The sequence below is a fragment of the Eutrigla gurnardus genome (genome assembly GCF_963514095.1).
Source record: "Eutrigla gurnardus genome assembly, chromosome: 21".
In the NCBI taxonomy this organism is placed as follows: domain Eukaryota; kingdom Metazoa; phylum Chordata; class Actinopteri; order Perciformes; family Triglidae; genus Eutrigla; species Eutrigla gurnardus.
In genome coordinates, this window is record NC_139932.1 from 19,776,725 (window position 1) to 19,793,958 (window position 17,234).

The window sequence follows — 17,234 nt, forward strand, 5'->3', positions numbered from 1 at the left end:
CAAATAACTTGTTTTGTCTAATTAATGAATGAATTAACCAACGATAGTGGAACTAATCCTTCATCAACCCTAAATGGATGATTTCATATATAAGTGAGTGAATAAATGATTTTGTGTCGATGGATAAACCAGTTAGTAGATAACTTGTTTGTTCACAGTATGAATACTGCATAAATAAATGAGTAAGTAAATGACAAAGTGAGTTAATGCATCACTCGGCGACTGACTGAGGAGTAAAATGAATGACTCTGTTAATGAGTGGGTGAATCCCAGTATGAATGAGTAAATGTTTTGTGTGCAGGCTGTGTGGTTACCCTCCGTTCTACGACGAAAACGACTCCAAGCTGTTTGAGCAGATCCTGAAAGCAGACTACGAGTTCGACGCACCGTACTGGGACGACATATCGGACTCAGGTGAGACTTCATCCTCCTCTTCCTCACCTCGCACTACTTCTTCTTCATCTTCTTCTTTTTAGGCTCCCTTGACCACTTTCTCTTCCTCCAACCACACATGGACCACACACCCCCTCTCCATCATAGCTGTGACATCATCAGCCTGGAATGAGTGTTTTTGGGAGTGTGTGTGTGAGAGAGTTAATGCGTGGGGTCATAGGTCACCATCGTAGCAAACAAGGGCAGTAAAAGCCGTTAGATTCCAGTGTGTAAAACAGCATTTATGTGCTGTCAGGTGAAGCCTTGTGTTTTCTAAAGTGTCCGGTTTCCTCCTGAAGCAAATATAGCGGTCAGTGCTCGTAAATAACCTGAGACCAGAGTTACGTGGGTTTGAATGCTGTTTTCTAATAACCTCATAAATTCATAAATTAATACATTTTTCACTTCAACTGAAGATGCAACCCTGCTGTGACCATTTTCAACCCAATATTTAAGTCAAAGAAATATTGAGATGTGTTGAGCAAACGTTAGGGAATCAGCTGGATTTATTAGTTTTTGAAATTGTGGTAAAATCACAGATCTGCTGTCATAAAATCCTGTGGGTGCTTGGTTTGCTTTCAAACCACCGCTTGGAAGCCTTTTCAGGCGCTCTAGGTTCGCTTCTCCTGAGAGATTACGTTTCAAAGACACCAGGATTTTCACCACACGTATCTTTTTGAAGCAGATAAGTAAAATGTTTCAAAAACGCTGTTTAAAGTTGATACGGTTATATGGAACTTTTTGTTTTTCAGCCAAGGATTTCATCGGCAATCTGATGGAAAAAGATCCAGCAAAGCGTTTCACCTGTGATCAGGCACTCAGACACCCCTGGTAAGAAACACACGCTAATACACGGAGAAAGAATCAATATAGATCTTGATGTACCGTCAGAAGTATTAACTTGAATTTGTGTGTGTGTCAGGATCGCCGGTGATACAGCACTCTGCAAGAACATCCATGAGTCAGTCAGCCGGCAGATCAGAAAGAACTTCGCCAAGAGCAAATGGAGGGTAAATGTTGTTTACTGCAGTTTATTCCTCGTGGTTTTGGCTGGACTGCAGCACATTACTCCAGGACGACTGTGTGTTGTTTTATAAGATGAATCACGGCGTAGGAAAAACTTGGTCGGGAGTTCACCTTCATCATCCTCTGCTCGGCTCTCAGAAGAAGAGAGTAACCTGCAGACTTCTTTAAGAGCAGGTCCTCACACATCCAGCCTGTGTAAGATTTCAACCTCAGATGTTTTTAATGGAAGATAAACTACAGCAGAAGACCGTATCGTGGCTTTTTTTTTTTTTTGCACGAGTGCCAGTTCATGGAAAGCAGATTCTGGTCTGCAGCTTCAAAGCAGCTGTGAAATGAAAAATCACTTTTTCGATCTTTCCAATCACTCAGTATTTTAACAATCCTTAATAAAATCCCCTTCTACCCATGAAACGGTACATTGGTAGTGCGGCGACCTCATGCAGAACCAATAGAGAGAAATAAACCACCGCAGAACCGCTCTGCTTCTTCCAACTTTCATTACGTTTATACGTCTGAATGACCCACGACAAAACATCACGTTTATATCAAACATGCTGTTAAAATGTTTTGCATTCTAATTCCAATGGCCGGTTAACGATGCACACAAAGTGACCGCTCATCTTCCCACGTGTCTCGCCTCTCTCCAGCAAGCCTTCAACGCCACCGCCGTGGTTCGGCACATGAGGCGGCTGCAGCTCGGGAGCAGCATGGGGAGCAGCATGGACGCCTCCAACCCGCCGACCAGGCCCAACCAGACGCAGAGGCCGGCTAAGAGCCAGAGCCAGGCGGGCCAGAACCAGCCAGCTCAGAGCCAAAACGCCGGCCAGGCGGCGCAGGGCCAGAGCGCCAACTCCACCGCCAGCAAAACCTCTTCCACAGACAACAACGTAGCGGCTCCCCGCAAGGAATGTGAGTACGAGTCGGTAGCACCAGAAAGTGGAGACATTTGTACACTGTCGCCCATAAAGTTGGAATATTTTGTTTTCAAACACAATCCTCTGTTTATTCCTATTTAAATGCATCAGGAATCACTTTTGATGGTTACATTCTGTTTCAGGTGAAAGTAACTCACGCATAACATTTGTTTCGAGCTAGAGAAGACAAGACTTTATTATTCCAACGTTATGGGCGACCCTGTTTATTGCAGCTAACGTGAGAATGGAAGGCATCGTAACAGTAACACAAGTGGGCGTGGCTTAGCAAAGAGTCAGTTACCACATTATATAAAAATACATTCCCGCTGACCCGTCCGCCGACTCTCCCCTCTCAGGTGTAGCCGCCCCGGCGACGCCCTGCAGTCTGGCGTCCGCAGCCTCTTCTCCCGCCGCGGGGGCGGAGCTGAGCCGCCAACACCCCTCGGCGGTTCCCGCCCCGGTGCTCACGGAGACCAAGTGACGCCAGGTCCCGCGGGGAACCAGCTGGGAGGCCACGGCGCTGTGAGGCAGAGAGACGGAAAGAGACGGAGGATGACAGAGAGAGGGAGAGGATCTCCCCCCTCCCCTCTCCTCCTTGCTCCTCCCTTCTCCCTCACCGCCTTTCCACTCGAATGCGCCTCCCCCCAGCAAGTTCCCCGCCCTGCTCCCGGGAGAGCAGAGGACTTTTACCTCCACCCCACCAACCACACAGCGCCATGCCGCACGCCCTCCACCCGCCCGCCACAGCAACGGCCACGGACTCTCCACGAGGACGTTTGTACGGCCGGCTGTGATTGGTTGCTGTTTGATGATGAATGGGTCAGTAACGTGGTTCACGGCGGGATCCTATTATTCAATGTCAGTCAGCATCAACTTCCTGCTTGAATCTGGTCTTTCCTGCCACACTTTATTCAGCTTTTTTCTTTCTTTTTTTAGGTTTTGACTGTTGACAACTGGATTGTTTTATTTTTTATTAGTTGTTAATGTCAGAGGTGTTATGTGTCCCTTTTTATAAAGCAAACATGCTAAATCGATAGCGTTTGGTATAATTACTGTGGATAAATACGATGGTGGAGGCTGATAGGCTCCTCCGTGAGGATTTGTTTACATTAATTTTACTGATGCAGCAACACTTCATGTTATGTTTGTTTAAAAAAGCAACATATAGCACCTTTGAGACATATTCTATGTCCTGATGGGCTCGTCTGTCTGTTTGTTCGTGCTTTAAGAAGTGCTTTAAAAGTACCATACGACTGTTGAAACGTGGAAACATGAGTAAGCGCTTTATGTATTTTGCACAGAGGGTCGGATATGTTTTCAGACACAGATTAGCCACCATCCACTTAACGTTTATCAGAGAGTAGAGATGAACCTTTATTTAAAAAAAAAGAGAATAATAACCCAGAGTGGATGTTAGAAAACCTCTTTATTGTCTGAAAGATTCTGATCTGTTTATTATTTTCTTACTTTATAAGCCTTTTATAACAACCACCCTTTAAGGGACACACATACTATGAAGCATGCAGCAGGTTTTAGGATAGAATAGTATTTACCAGAAGAAGAAACAACCTGCCTCCAGTGGAGAATGTTGGCGACTACATGTTCCCATTTGATTTCCCAAGCAGGGATTCTTAACTGCTTCTTCCCACGTGGGTCCTCAGAGTATTCAGACGAATAAAACGCTGTTCCTTCCCCTCTAAAGAAGCCATGAACTCACCGTCTCCCCATCCTCACCCGGTTCAGAAGTGCTCAGGGAAAACTGGGCTGCACTGTGAGCTGGTGAATACGGATTTCCTTGTTTAGCTTGTTCTGTCTGTGTTTTTCTTGTTGTGGCATCCGTTAGCTAATGATCCGTGAGCTAATGATCCGTTAGCGGCGTCCTTATTGCGTTGTAGTGACTCGTGACTTGAATATCGGAGACTCAGACCTGGGCTCAGACTAACGCACCAAGGACTCCAAGGTGCTTTCTGACTCGCAGCATGCAGAACTCGTTCCACTGTTTTAGGCTGTTTCCCCCCGAAACAATCAGAGCTCTTTGCTAAGTGGACGGAAACCGCCAAAACAACATGGAGGATAGGTTAGTTGTGGTGAAACCGGAGGTGGGTTCAGGTAGCTCGCTTCTCTTGATCGTCCGCTATCTACTTCCTGTCGGGCCGAGGGTTCGGATGGACCGCTGGGTTTGAGAGGCTGAAGTCCACAGCTTGGAGTCCCTGTTTAAATGCTCATCTAAGCTTGATATGACTGACTTTGTTTCTAAGATATTATCGATGACTCTTGGCTCGTGTCGCTGGTTCGTCGTGTCCTCTCAGACAAAGCTGAGGAGCAGAGGCGTAAATGTCGGGTGCTCACTCACACATATCAGATTGTCTCGATGCAAATCTTCTGATCCCTTTATTGTGACTTGTAGCCAAAGACGAAGACAATTTGGTTCATTCTACTCCAATTATTTAGAACAGAACTCGTCAGATGTAAACCAAGGGCTGAATCCAGCTGCAAATCAATCTGGAGAGGAATTTATTCACCTTTGATCCCTTCCTGATCTTTTTGCCATTTGCCTTCTTTTTGTTGTATTAATATTAATATAGTACATAGAGTGCTCCTAATAATGACCTGCACATTAGTCATAGTGCTTGTTTTAATCCGTGTGTCGGGAGGGTGAGACCACAGCTGGATGAAAGTCAAATTACTCACCCGAGCTTCCTGGAATTCACTTTTGGCGTCCGTCTGCGTAATTCAGACATTCGTGATCGCCGTCCAGTCTAAATCTGTCTCACTGTGTTCCCTGTTCTTTGACAGCAGCACCTTGATAAGCTCTGCGAGGGTAAATGTGTCCTGATTTTGTGCTTTTCCCACGTTTTAAACGTTAAAAACCAGCTTTCCCCGTCTGTAGCCTTCAGCCCCGACTGGCTCCTCATGAAGAAACCCTAATCTCCCAGATATACAGCTGGTCTGAGCCCGATGTAACACACCTTGTTTTTCAAGCATTAATTGTGAGACTTGCAACTGAACTCGGTCCTTTCAGACAAATCATGGCCTGTTGCTTTTATGCATGTCGTCCTAGCAACGGATCCAGATTGATAATAGAGTTTTTTTTAACGATGTTGGCGGGGTTGGTTTACTTAGTTGTTTTAAATGTGCGGGTAGTGGAAAGCTGACTTTTTTAGTGTTTGTTTTGTTGTTTTTAACGGATTTACAACGCCGTCTCCTTCTTTCACAGAGTATATTCACGCTGACGTTTTGACCGCCGGGGTTTGTGTTACATTTTCTCTACTGTGTTGATCCATGTCATCATCCGTGTGTTACTGAGGGGACCTTTTATCCATGTAAGGGCTTTATTCCTTAATCTGATTATTAACCATGTGTTCATCCCCCGTTGATCGCTATGCATTTGGTTGTTTTTTTAAGTGCTTTTCCTCGGAGGTGGGTTCAGGAAACGACATCATCACCTAGATTTAGTTTTTAAGTGGGAATAAATATGTGAATCCCTGCCATTTCAAACACTCAACTATTCATTATCGTTATTAATATTGAGTGATCTCTGGCACAAAAAGGTGTTAATGAATCTTCAACCAACGCTGGAGGAAGAGTACGTGTCATTAAATGTTTGGGTTTACGAATGTATGGCGAGGGTTCAGGTTCACGCTGCCCTGTGGTTTCACGTCTGCTGTTCAACGAAAAACGGGGAAAAAAAAGATTTATGAATGAAATCCATGTTAAAGACGCTACTGTAAATATATTGTGAACATGAATGATATTTACAGATGTTTTGCTGTTCAGGCGAGTGAGTGAGTGAGTGAGTGAGTGAGTGAGTGAGTGAGTTGATTGTATTCTCTATGAAATGTTTCATGTAAAAGAAGGAGCTAGAATCCCCTTTATCCCCGCTGTCGTCTGCTGTCATATCTCCGGTCATGTGACCTGCAGAGCTTCACGTTTAACTCTTCAGTGTCGGTCCAACTAAAAGGTCAAAGGTCATCGTTTACTGAACTCAGGCTTACGTTTGTTTGTTGTTTCTTTGCCGTTCTAAAGGAAGAAATCCAAAGCTGTGACTGACTCAGAAAAACACTGTTATGAGGACGAGGCCGCCCTCGTCCGCCCATCGCCCCCATTTAGCCCCGCCCCCTCCTTTTTTTGCGCGCGTCACAAAAAGATGGAGAGAAAAAAAAAACGCAAGCATGTGGAGAAATAATAAAAAATAAAATTGCTCACCATGAGTGTTTGCATAATCGTATATGCCCTTGTATGATGTTCGTATCTGTGTTATGTAAAGACGTACGCAGGTTGAGACGTCCGAGTCCACGGAAAAAACGCTCGAGTTTCACTTCTACGAACAATTTCATTGGTTATCGCAACTTAGCTCACTATTAGGGGAAGTGGAGCTAATGCTGATTATGAAAGTGAATCATTCCCTGAATACATGATGATAATAATAATGTAACATTTTGTTTTGTTGCTTTTCATTAATGAATAAACTGGTTAGCAGTAGCCTTTATGTATTGGTAGTTCTGAGGCTACGTAGCTGGAAGTCGTGGTTCATTTTATTTATAATATTAATGGCTAACATCTAACGTTAATGGAACAGGTTGTCAGCACGATGCTAGCAGCTGTACCTCCGTCCAGCTGATGTTAAAAACAGGCCAACCAGAGCCGCTCCGCCTCAGAGACTTTGTTCGTGGGACTCAAACGTTCCTCCTGCTGTGTTTTTTCGGGCCCCGGTGTCTCCCTGCGGGCGTCCTCGTCCAGCTGACCGGCTGTGTTGTATTTACTCTCTGCATGTGACCACAACAAACAAACAAACCCCCGTCCTGTGCACCTCCTCCGTCACGACCCTCATTTCATTGCACTGAGCGTGCTGTGATGATGATGATGATGATGATGATGACTTTCTGTTAATGGGGCTTGTATATCAGATGCCTTCGACAATCATGTGCACATATCAGAGTTACCATGACGACACAGACCAGAGCGACTGATTGTGTTTCGTTAGTCTTTCTCCTGGAATAAATCCTGAATGATCGTAGTGTGACTCTGTATTTATTTATTTGTACATTTATTCTACATATATGTGTGTTTGTTCTCTGTAAAGCAGACACCAGACACTCTTTACCATTTTGACATTTAGCCTATTTATATGCTGCAGATGTTTGGCAGGCGGAGCACAGATGTTGGAAGGCATAATATAGGGTTAAAGCATTGAAAACATCTGCAGATGTTGCCTCTCCATGTAAGATTACGCTCAGACAGTTTATACTCCGGTATCCACACGTTAGACTTGAGAAAGAACTAAAAAGAGGCCACTCAGCATGTTTTTTGCTTGATATCAGTGTTTTTCTGTGACAGCAGTTGCTCAACATCTTTGAATCTTCACAGCTGCCCAGTGTGAAGGATTTAAATAGCTGTTGGCTGACGAAAAAAAGACAAAGGGAATGAATGGTTGATGTTTTCTTAATTAATTCAATTATTGAAGAATTATTGGAATTGGCCTGCTGTATTACAACAAACTGCTGGAGCGTTTTTGCAGTCTGTTTATTAGCAGGAAAGACAGACAGTGTGTGTGTGTGTGTGTGTGTGTGTGTGTGTGTGTGTGTGTGTGTGTGTGTGTGTGTGTGTGTGTGTGTGTGTGTGTGTGTGTGTGTGTGTGTGTGTGTGTGTGTGTGTTCCTATATTATCACTAACATTTTCACCTAAATGAACAACAATGTAAATGTTGTCTAAAGTGTCGTGATTAGATTATTTTTCTTCTTTGATTTACTAATTGCTGTCGGGATTTAAAGAAATGTTTTTTCTTTGAAGATTATGGTTAGAACTTCCTGGTTCAAGACTGCCCGTCTGTAAACACACACACACACACACGCACACACACACACACACACACACACACACCAAAAGCCCAGAAGTTAATATTGCGAAATCAAAGCCTTTTACATCCCTTTGGCACACAGCAACACACACACACACACACACACACACACACACACACACACACACACACACACACACACACACACACACACACACACACTCTGATACAAACACTGTTTTGACTTTGTTGACTCCGGCTGTCAAGCTGTCAAGTGCACATGTGCTCTGAGTCACTGATCTCTGCTTCTCAGCGACGTCTCCTCATCTTTAATTCAGGCCTCCAGCCTCCTCCTCCTCCTCCTCTCTCCTCTCTCAGCAGGCTTCCTCCCTCTTCCTCCTCCTCCTCCTCCTCCTCTCTCAGCAGGCTTCCTCCCTCTTCCTCCTCCTCCTCCTCCTCCTCTCTCTGCAGGCTCCCCCCCCCCCCCCCCCCCCCACCCCCTCCTCCTCCTCTCTCCCCCACAGAGATGTTTTCTGTTCTTCTCATATATTTGCAATAAAACTAATTACAAGCAGATCATCTGAAACAGGGAGATAACACTGTTTTGTTTTGGGCGTTTTGGGCGTTTTGTTTTGTTCAGGAAACGACGAGGTGGGATCGTGGCGTGCCGGAGGATTTGAGAGCATCCGTGTGATTTGGACAGACAGTTCTGAAAGTAGACAGTAGGGGGTGATGTGATGTTTCCCTCCCGTCAGTGAGGAAGCTACAAACCAACGCAGCTTCTTTTGACTTTCATGCAAAAAGAAGTCAGATCACATGGAAGTCTATGAGGAAATGAGCCTAATTCTCTCTGGATTTATTATCTCAGTGGACATCCTAAACATTCGTTTATTGTTCAATCCAACATGATGTTCATTAAGTAAATTATGGTCTATTGAGACCTGAATATGGGGTGATAAGGGGCGGGGCTACCCTGTGATTGACAGGTCGCTATTGATGCAGTTAGCTAAGATGACTTTAACATTTGACCTTGAATTATGAAGCCAACTTTGTCAGCAGCTTCACACCAGAATCCAGATGGAGCTTGTGTTCATCAGATCCACCCGTCGCTCCTCCAACAGTCCAAATATGGTCACTTCCGTTTGACAACCTGTCACAACACTCATTTGAACTCCGTCTCGCTGTTCTTATCTTGCGTGATCGGCTGCTGCAGGTTTAACAACGACATAAAGTACTTCCTCTGCTGTGTGACTAACATGCTGACTCAGCATAGACACCGAGGAGACGACAGGATGTACAAACCGGGTGTTTGCTTCCTTGTCGCCTTGGATCTGGATCACCGACTGCAGGTGACATTTTCAGCTGCTGCTTTATTCTTCGCCGTGTGATTTAGTGGCACGAGAGAGAAGCTCCCTCCCTCTCCCTCTGGCTCCGTCGTGTTTCGATGATTTGTTTTCCTTCCATTCGCCGGGTTTCTCGTGATGCGGCGGCTGCTCGCCTCCCTCCGGGAGCTTTTTAGAGGAATATTTCAGCGGCGGCGTCCTGCTGTTCAGAACATTGCTGCCCACACAAACACATTCCAGTCACTTGATGGACCAGACACACATCTCTTCCTGTGATATCTCTTCCAGTGTTTCTCCTCTGACCTCAACCTCCCTTTACACGCCCGAGTGTGATGCTGTAAGGGGCTTAACTGAACCGCTGTGTGTGTGGTTATTTGTTTTCTTGCGGACGTTTAATAGGCTTCTTCAAAAACACTCGCCGCTTTGGCGCTGATGTTCATCCAAGTCAAATTTTATATGCAGACAAACATTCATACAAAAATATACACGAAGGATGCTCCAGACTTTAAAAAAAACAAGCTAAAGGAACAATAAGTGAACAACTCAAATGTCAAAGAAAAAAGGCAATAAAGCGCCGCATCATTCAAATGAAATGTGCCGTGATCGCATGAAACATATTTTTGTTGCATATCGTCCTAAAATGTGTCGTAAGAAAGACTTAAAGCTGCTTAAATCACTATTTTTATATCAAAAATGGGTCAAATTAGTAAAGAAGCATCTTTAAGCTACGCATCGCAGCTTTAATGTTTGTCACTTCCTGTTAGACCCTAGCTGAGCCCACCTGGATGTCTTCCAGCCTCCTTGCCCCCCTTTCCCAAACCCCCGGTGACATCACTTGGGTTATTATTATTTTAACACATGGCAAACCTCCACCAGAGCCACAAAAGATATTATAAACTATTTGTTTTCAGAGTAGAACTTCATCCGACACATAAAATAGGTGAAGTGCCCCTTTAAACTAAACGGTTAGTTCTTTTAAAGTAGATGAACTCCTTTAATCTCCGGTTGGGAGAGCCAGAGGGACTCGTACGGTCGCTATGGAGACGAGCACAGAGCAGGAACTGGATCTGGTCGTCGAGGGCAACGGAGCAGCTCCACCTGGAAGAGTAATCATCGAGTTTGATCCTCTTTCAGGAAACTTCCCTCGACCAGGATCAAGCCTCGTCACTCTTGTATTATATCAGTGATGCGATAGAAAGAAGGAGAAGTTTGTTTACAGGAAAACTATGTGGATTATTACTTGTTTACTCATATGTTGCTGTTTCTGTGTCACATGGAGGGAGACCGCCCAGCAGCCTCCCTCTTCTCAGTTTTTGGGGGGTGGGGTTTAGTTAAAGCTGCATCCTCTTGCGTATCGTGGTGGCGTAGCGCCCGGGTGGAGGCTCCTCCTGCGTGATGGCGTTGAGGTGATGCCCCGCCCTCCGCTCCGCCGCCTTCAGCTTCTCGCGCAGCTCCAGCGCCTCCTGCTCGGCCTTGCGGGCGGCCTTGCGGGCGTTCCTCAGGGAGCGCTTCACCTTGCGGACGCGCTCCTTCAGCTGCCGGTTCCTCCTCTCCGACGCCGCCAGACGCTCCTGGATCTTGCGGCCTCGCTCCTCCTCGTCGAACAGCGCCGCCTGCACCGAGGAGCACAGCAGCTGGAGGAGGAGGAGGAGGAGGAGGAGGAGGAGAAAAGTAAGTTACAACATGCAGGAAGTTGTTTTCTTTACCACCAGGTGATGGCATTTTCCCAGCAGCCTCTCTGAGAAAATGACCGTTTTTTTCTTCTCTGCAACACTCTTGGGAGGAGGGAGGAGGGATTCATCCAATCAGACTCCCTGCTACCAGTGTCTGTCTGCGTAACATACATGTCTCACCCCCCCGACCTCCCTCACAATGCAGCGGTCACACACTTTGATGTTTCAGGGGCCCCAACCTTTCACATCTCATTGGTGGAGCAGCGCTGACCTCAACCAGCGGGGTTTACGGCGCTCTCGTGGTCACAGCATGGTCACGTGACTCATTTTCACTGCTATATAACGATTCCATTGATCTCTGATTATCTATCTGGACAACCAGTCTTTTGGGTGAACTGACCCTTTAAAGGGAAGTCCCTTTTATTTCCGTTTAAACAAACAAAAGGCAAAAAAACAGATTACGTAACATTTTTTATTACAGTTTGAACCCTTTCTCATAGGAAGCCTCTCTGTGACACACACACACACACTCACACACACACACACACACACACACACACTCTCACACACACACACACACACACACACTCTCACACACTCACACCACCTGTCAAAACATCCGGTTGTTACCTACCTGCTGTTTAGCATCATCTGTATAAACAGTATTTAGAGGACACATGCCGGGAAAAGAAAGTGCCTCTTTTGTCCACGATCACGGCTTTAGAACGCCAGAAATCAAAACGACCTCCGCTATAGACGTGCACGAACATTTAGCAGCTAAAGAGCCAGATATTTCCCTTGGGAGTCGGAGGAGACCCAACACAGAGCTAAAAGATGATGGTGGACAGAAACACATCTCTAAATATATAGTTTAAATATCTGGTCAAATATGAAGTAAATGCATGTTTAAAGACGTGGTCTATTTTAAAGGATTGAGGTTTTTATACATTTGGGTATCTAGGTTGCCTAGCAACCCAAAAACCTGAAGTAAGACCACCAGTGGGCTGTCTGGATCAGAAAACATCCGGTGGATCAAAGAAAGTCAGGGGAAATGAATGAAAATTGGGTTTGTTAACAAAGTAGAGTAGTGAGTGTGTGTGTGTGTGTGTGTGTGTGTGTGTGTGTGTGTGTGTGTGTGTGTGTGTGTGTGTGTGTGTGTGTGTGTGTGTGTGTGTCCGGGCTGACCTGACCACTCATTTACCCCCGCAGACTTTTTGAGTTCTCCTTCTAACTTTATATGGAGACTCAGCATGAGGTCAAATGAGACAATCCCGGATGTGTCCTCTGTGTGTGTGTGTGTGTGTGTGTGTGTGTGTGTGTGTGTGTGTGTGTGTGTGTGTGTGTGTGTGTGTGTGTGTGTGTGTCCGGGCTGACCTGACCACTCATTTACCCCCGCAGACTTTTTGAGTTCTCCTTCTAACTTTATATGGAGACTCAGCATGAGGTCAAATGAGACAATCCCGGATGTGTCCTCTGTGTGTGTGTGTGTGTGTGTGTGTGTGTGTGTGTGTGTGTGTGTGTGTGTGTGTGTGTGTGTGATTATAAAACAGAGACAAAAAAAAAGCTTGAAAGAGAGCGAGAGATGAGGAGATAAAAAGGAAGAAAAGGCCGGCAGCGAGAGGAGGAGAAGAAGAAGAGAAAGTGGGCGGACGTCGGCGTTGTTTCTATCCCTCCAAGCGTCCACGTAAAAACGTTAACGAGAGTCAGAAAACGTGTAAAAGGTGTTTGCGTGAGGGTCACAACGGGAGTATTCCCCGGCTGTGGTTACGGTCTAATCATTAGAGCGCGTGTAAACACAGAAATGTGCTGATTAAGGAGTATTTGGGGAATTTGCCTCTATCTTGCTGCAGCCTGTCAAGTGAAAAAAAGGAATATGTATAAAACAGATGAGGGTGGGCTTCCAGCGGTTGTCATGGTAAGAGCTGCTCTGAGTGCTGCTGATAAGAGAGGGGGGGGGGGGGCTTCAACAAAAGCTAATTGAAGGTTCTGGCAGAAAAGTGGATCCTGGTGGAGGGGCGTCTGGTTCCCACGAGGCTGAAACCAGACGCAAACAAGCTCCCGGTTTTCAAGGAGGTTTTGTGTTTTAAACAAACCTCAAAGCGGCGGGAGAGAGAGAGAGAGAGAGAGAGAGAGAGAGTCAGCCTGAGAAACACTTTGAAGATCCTCTTGGAAAGATAGAGGGAGGAATTAGAAATTAGATCTTGTTGCTTTTAATTTAAATTTGATTACGGTTCGTGTTTTGCTTGATGGATAAAACAGGGAAACGAGGAGGTTATGGGAGAGAGACGAAGATGAAGAGGAAGACGAAGAGGAAGACGAAGAGGAAGACGAAGAGGCGTCCGGCTCGTCCTCTTCCACAAATTCCTGCATGTGAAACACCTGTTTTGTCCCGCCTTGCCTCTACATGCGAGCGCTTGTTCTCTTTAACCCCCGAACTCGCTGACCTTTGACCTCATAGCTCTGAGCCTGGAGGTCGAACCCTGTAGAGAGCGAGACGCCGCACACCTGCACCTCTCCTGGTTCATTTAGTTAAGGTTTAGTTGAGTCTCTCTACGTCTGCTGCAGGCTGCACTGTTACCGTAATGATGCTAATAGAGGTGCATTTGAATATTGACATAAAGTAATGATGTAAATGATGCTGCTTTGTTACATTAGATGAATATTACTGTTAGATTTTCTGGATTCAAATTAAGTCTTTTGGGGCAAGTCGAAGGAGACATGTCCAAGTGGAGTCCAAGTCATTGAAGTACCTCAGGAGAAGCCTAATTCAGGTCTCAAGGGAGCCGCCGAATGAACGAAGCTCTCCAACATCCAAACAGTCGCCCTCGTAATCTTTCAAAATGGGGTCAAAGACTCGTCTCGGCCTCGTCTCCGTGTCCCGTCTTGTCTGAAGTGCGACCCGCTCAGCGCGTTCAGAGGAGGCGTGACAAGAAACGTTGCAGACTCGTCTTTCCCCCGTTGACAGGGTTCAGCTTATCTCTGGTCCCAGGTCAGCAGCTATTCCCCTCACGCTGTTATAAATCGCAGCTCAAGACCGACACGCTTTCAAACCCACTGCCCGTCAAAGATGTTGATCTCTGCTATTTGACCTCTGACCTCCGGGCGGCCAGTATCCTGCCGGCCCGGGGAGACAGCCGTGCAATCAACTCTTGAGTGCTGATTCTTGTTTTGTTTATACTTCATGGCGATGTGTGTGTGTGTGTGTGTGTGTGTGTGTGTGTGTGTGTGTGTGTGTGTGTGTGTGTGTGTGTGTGTTTCTACTGATCTCCACCACATTCCTGTCAGCAGAGTCACAACTCAACTCAGGATTATGTGTCCAAAACACACACACACACACACACACACACACACACACACACTCTCACTCTTCTTCCGAACACACACTGCATCCACGTTCACATTTTACTCCAGTTCTCCATGTTATCTCCATGGTAACGAGATGGTGTCAGGTTCGTTTACGTCCTCTGTAAACAAACCAAAAGAAGCTGACTTGACTGAAGAAGGAGACTTTTTTTATCTGTTTGTTTTTATCAGAGGTTGTGTGAGGAGACGGGAGTCGTTTTTCTTTTGTCTTTGAGGAAGCAGCCAAGCGTTACTATAGCAACCAACCATCCAGTCACATGGCATTGCCATGATGACATAGTATACTTTATGATTCAGTAAAAGAAAAATAGTGTGGTGGCCGTACCCTGCTGTCCTCCTGGGTGTCCCACTCGGGGCTGAAGGTGTGGAAAGGCTGGCTCCCCTGGGTGCAGTTGGAGAACTGGAAGAGGCTGGAGAACGTGCGCCTGTTGTCGGACGTGTCGGCGAAGATGGCGTCCTGGAAGTTGACGCCGTGGGGAAGGATGTTGTAGTTCTCGTCCATCCTGCGGAGACGAAACAGGAAATCTTGGATGAGGGAGCTGAAGCTGCTGCAGGAAATGTGTTTACGCTCGCTGAATTCTGAATTCTAACCAGATCCAATATGGTTTTGAAAACTTGCACAGTTATTTAATAGGTTGGAAATGCATCCTATTTTATGAGCCTGTAGTGGATTAAAAGGTGCCACATATAAATACTTGGGCAGCCTCAAGTAGTAGACTTTAAAAAAGACATTTTTAAACACAGTAGTCTTGTTTATACAGCTGACTGTAGATCAGAGTCTGCTCCAAAACAAACCGGCAAAAGACATGAAAATGAGTGTTGGTTTAAACAAAAAGTCTAGTCTGGCAAAAAGTTTATGGAACTTTTATGAGACTGGCATTTTAAGGCCAGCAATAAACCGTCTAGGGCTGTAAGTACAGTGTGACTTGGTATTTTAAATGCACCAGTTGAATTGAAACGCCATCTCACCTGAGGAAGAAGAAGTAGGAGTAGTTCTCCATCACGGTGTGGGACTGGCAGGACAGGTACCCCAGTCCGGTCAGGTTGAGCCTCGACCCGGTGGGCACCTCCAGCATGCTGCCCCAGGCCTGGTCGCAGAGCAGCTCCACCTCCGCGGAGTACAGCAGCCCTTCCTCCGCGCCCTCGTACCCGTACCCGAACCCGAAGGGCAGCGAGTTGTACAGGCTGCCGGCCCCGCCGCCCAGAGGCTCCCGGTGGATCGCCAGGACCCGAGCGTACACGATGATCTCCGCCAGCTCCGCCCGGCAGCTCTCGCTCAGCGGCCGCCACTCGGAGGGCAGCTGGCAGCCGTGCGTAAAAGTGTCCAGATGCGCCAAAACGCCGAGCGCTGCGAGGAGGAGAGCCGTGGAGAGCATACTGAAGAGCCGCAGATGGTTTGGAGAAAAGTGTGATTTGGATAATCACTTAAAAATGTGTGTGTTTGGTCAAGTGTAGTTGCTGAATGTGGGCTGAAAAAGAGGCTGCGTTTATACCTGGACGCGTGAGGATACCCTACTTGACCAACACGAGCCCATTAACTAAACCTGCGCAAACGCAGAGGTTCTCCTCCAGAACTCAGCAGTGGAATCAGTCTGCAGAGACTTCAACCACTCCGACCTGTAGCGGTGCTGTCGGTGTTTCCAGCTCATCTGTCTGTCTGCCGCTGTGGGAGCGACAGGCTTCACCAGACCGGATCGGTGCTGCGTTCAGGTACTGATCTGACGCTCTGACATCTGACATCTCCGTGTGAACCAAGTACCCGGAAAATATCCGTATGCATGAGAAACCATGATAAAGACTTGAAATCGGTTGTTTTCTTTCACATTTTAATTTCATTTAATTTTGTTTTATTTATCATTAACAAATATTAATGGTGGCTTTTCTAGTAAACTTCAAGTATACAATTTGTTTTATTTATTTATTTTTATCTCTAGATCACTTGAGTAGAACTACAAATCTTCTTTTGTATGCAATTCTCCATTTTTCCAAAAGAGCACTTGAAGGCATCCAAAAGTATAGGGGGGTGGGGGGGGGGGGTGATCAGTCAGTGAAGCAGAAACGTTGGAGAGCATGGTCTTCCTTGAGGGGTTTCCAAGTGAACGATCTGGATACATTTCAATCACATCACTGCCTGATAACAATGGTCTTTGTTGGATCAGATCCGGATCATTTAAATCTCTCCAGAAATCACGATGTGTCAGAAGAATTCCTGTTTTAATATAATCCATAAAACATCACATACTTTGGTCTCAGGATGCTCGACACACTATGATCGGGACCTCATTTAGGCTGATAGAGTTGAACCACAGCCAAACAGTCAGTGACTTTTTTTTTTTTTTTTTTTTACAGCTGTGGAGTTTTCCTTTAAAACACTGCCATCTAGTGGACACTGGCGTGAACAGCATGAAATATTTTTTGTTTTGCATCTAAATCAATCGAATCTGTGATATTTTGTTTTATTTATGTTGAATTTGTATTATTGTACAAAATGTTTGACTAAAGCAAAAAGAAAATGTTGAGTCTTATTGTAAAAAAAAACATTTTAATATCTACATTTACTACACCAGGACAAGTTATATTATATTATATTATTGTTCAGTTGCCGCATTAACATGGCAGGTTGGCGAGTCTTGAGTGTGGTTTTTCCTTTCTGGTCAAAGTGCAAGGTGACTCCTGAAGGGAATTC

General features: G+C 45.7%; 2 protein-coding genes across 3 annotated transcripts in view; one reads left to right on the forward strand and one right to left on the reverse strand.

Moving 5' to 3' along the window:
• Positions 1-7,389, forward strand: part of camk1da (calcium/calmodulin-dependent protein kinase 1Da) — a 40,801-nt gene extending 33,412 nt beyond the window's left edge. The window contains exons 7-11 of one of the 2 annotated variants that reach the window (XM_084039241.1): positions 302-414; positions 1,185-1,263; positions 1,355-1,442; positions 2,106-2,371; positions 2,729-7,389. In XM_084039241.1, coding sequence (XP_083895367.1) covers positions 302-414; positions 1,185-1,263; positions 1,355-1,442; positions 2,106-2,371; positions 2,729-3,257 — 1,075 coding nt within the window. In that variant the 3' untranslated portion in view covers positions 3,258-7,389. The remainder of the gene's footprint in view (positions 1-301; positions 415-1,184; positions 1,264-1,354; positions 1,443-2,105; positions 2,372-2,728) is intronic. The other variant, XM_084039240.1, reaches the window with a different exon arrangement.
• A 2,553-nt stretch (positions 7,390-9,942) lies between these two features.
• On the reverse strand, positions 9,943-16,298 carry ccdc3a (coiled-coil domain containing 3a). The gene is made up of 3 exons (XM_084038371.1): positions 15,518-16,298; positions 14,874-15,051; positions 9,943-11,146 (listed from the first exon to the last, which is right to left on the reverse strand). Exons 1-3 carry the CDS (start codon positions 15,922-15,924, stop codon positions 10,844-10,846), a joined length of 888 nt encoding a protein of 295 aa, XP_083894497.1. The 5' UTR covers positions 15,925-16,298; the 3' UTR covers positions 9,943-10,843.
• Positions 16,299-17,234: the final 936 nt, after the last annotated feature.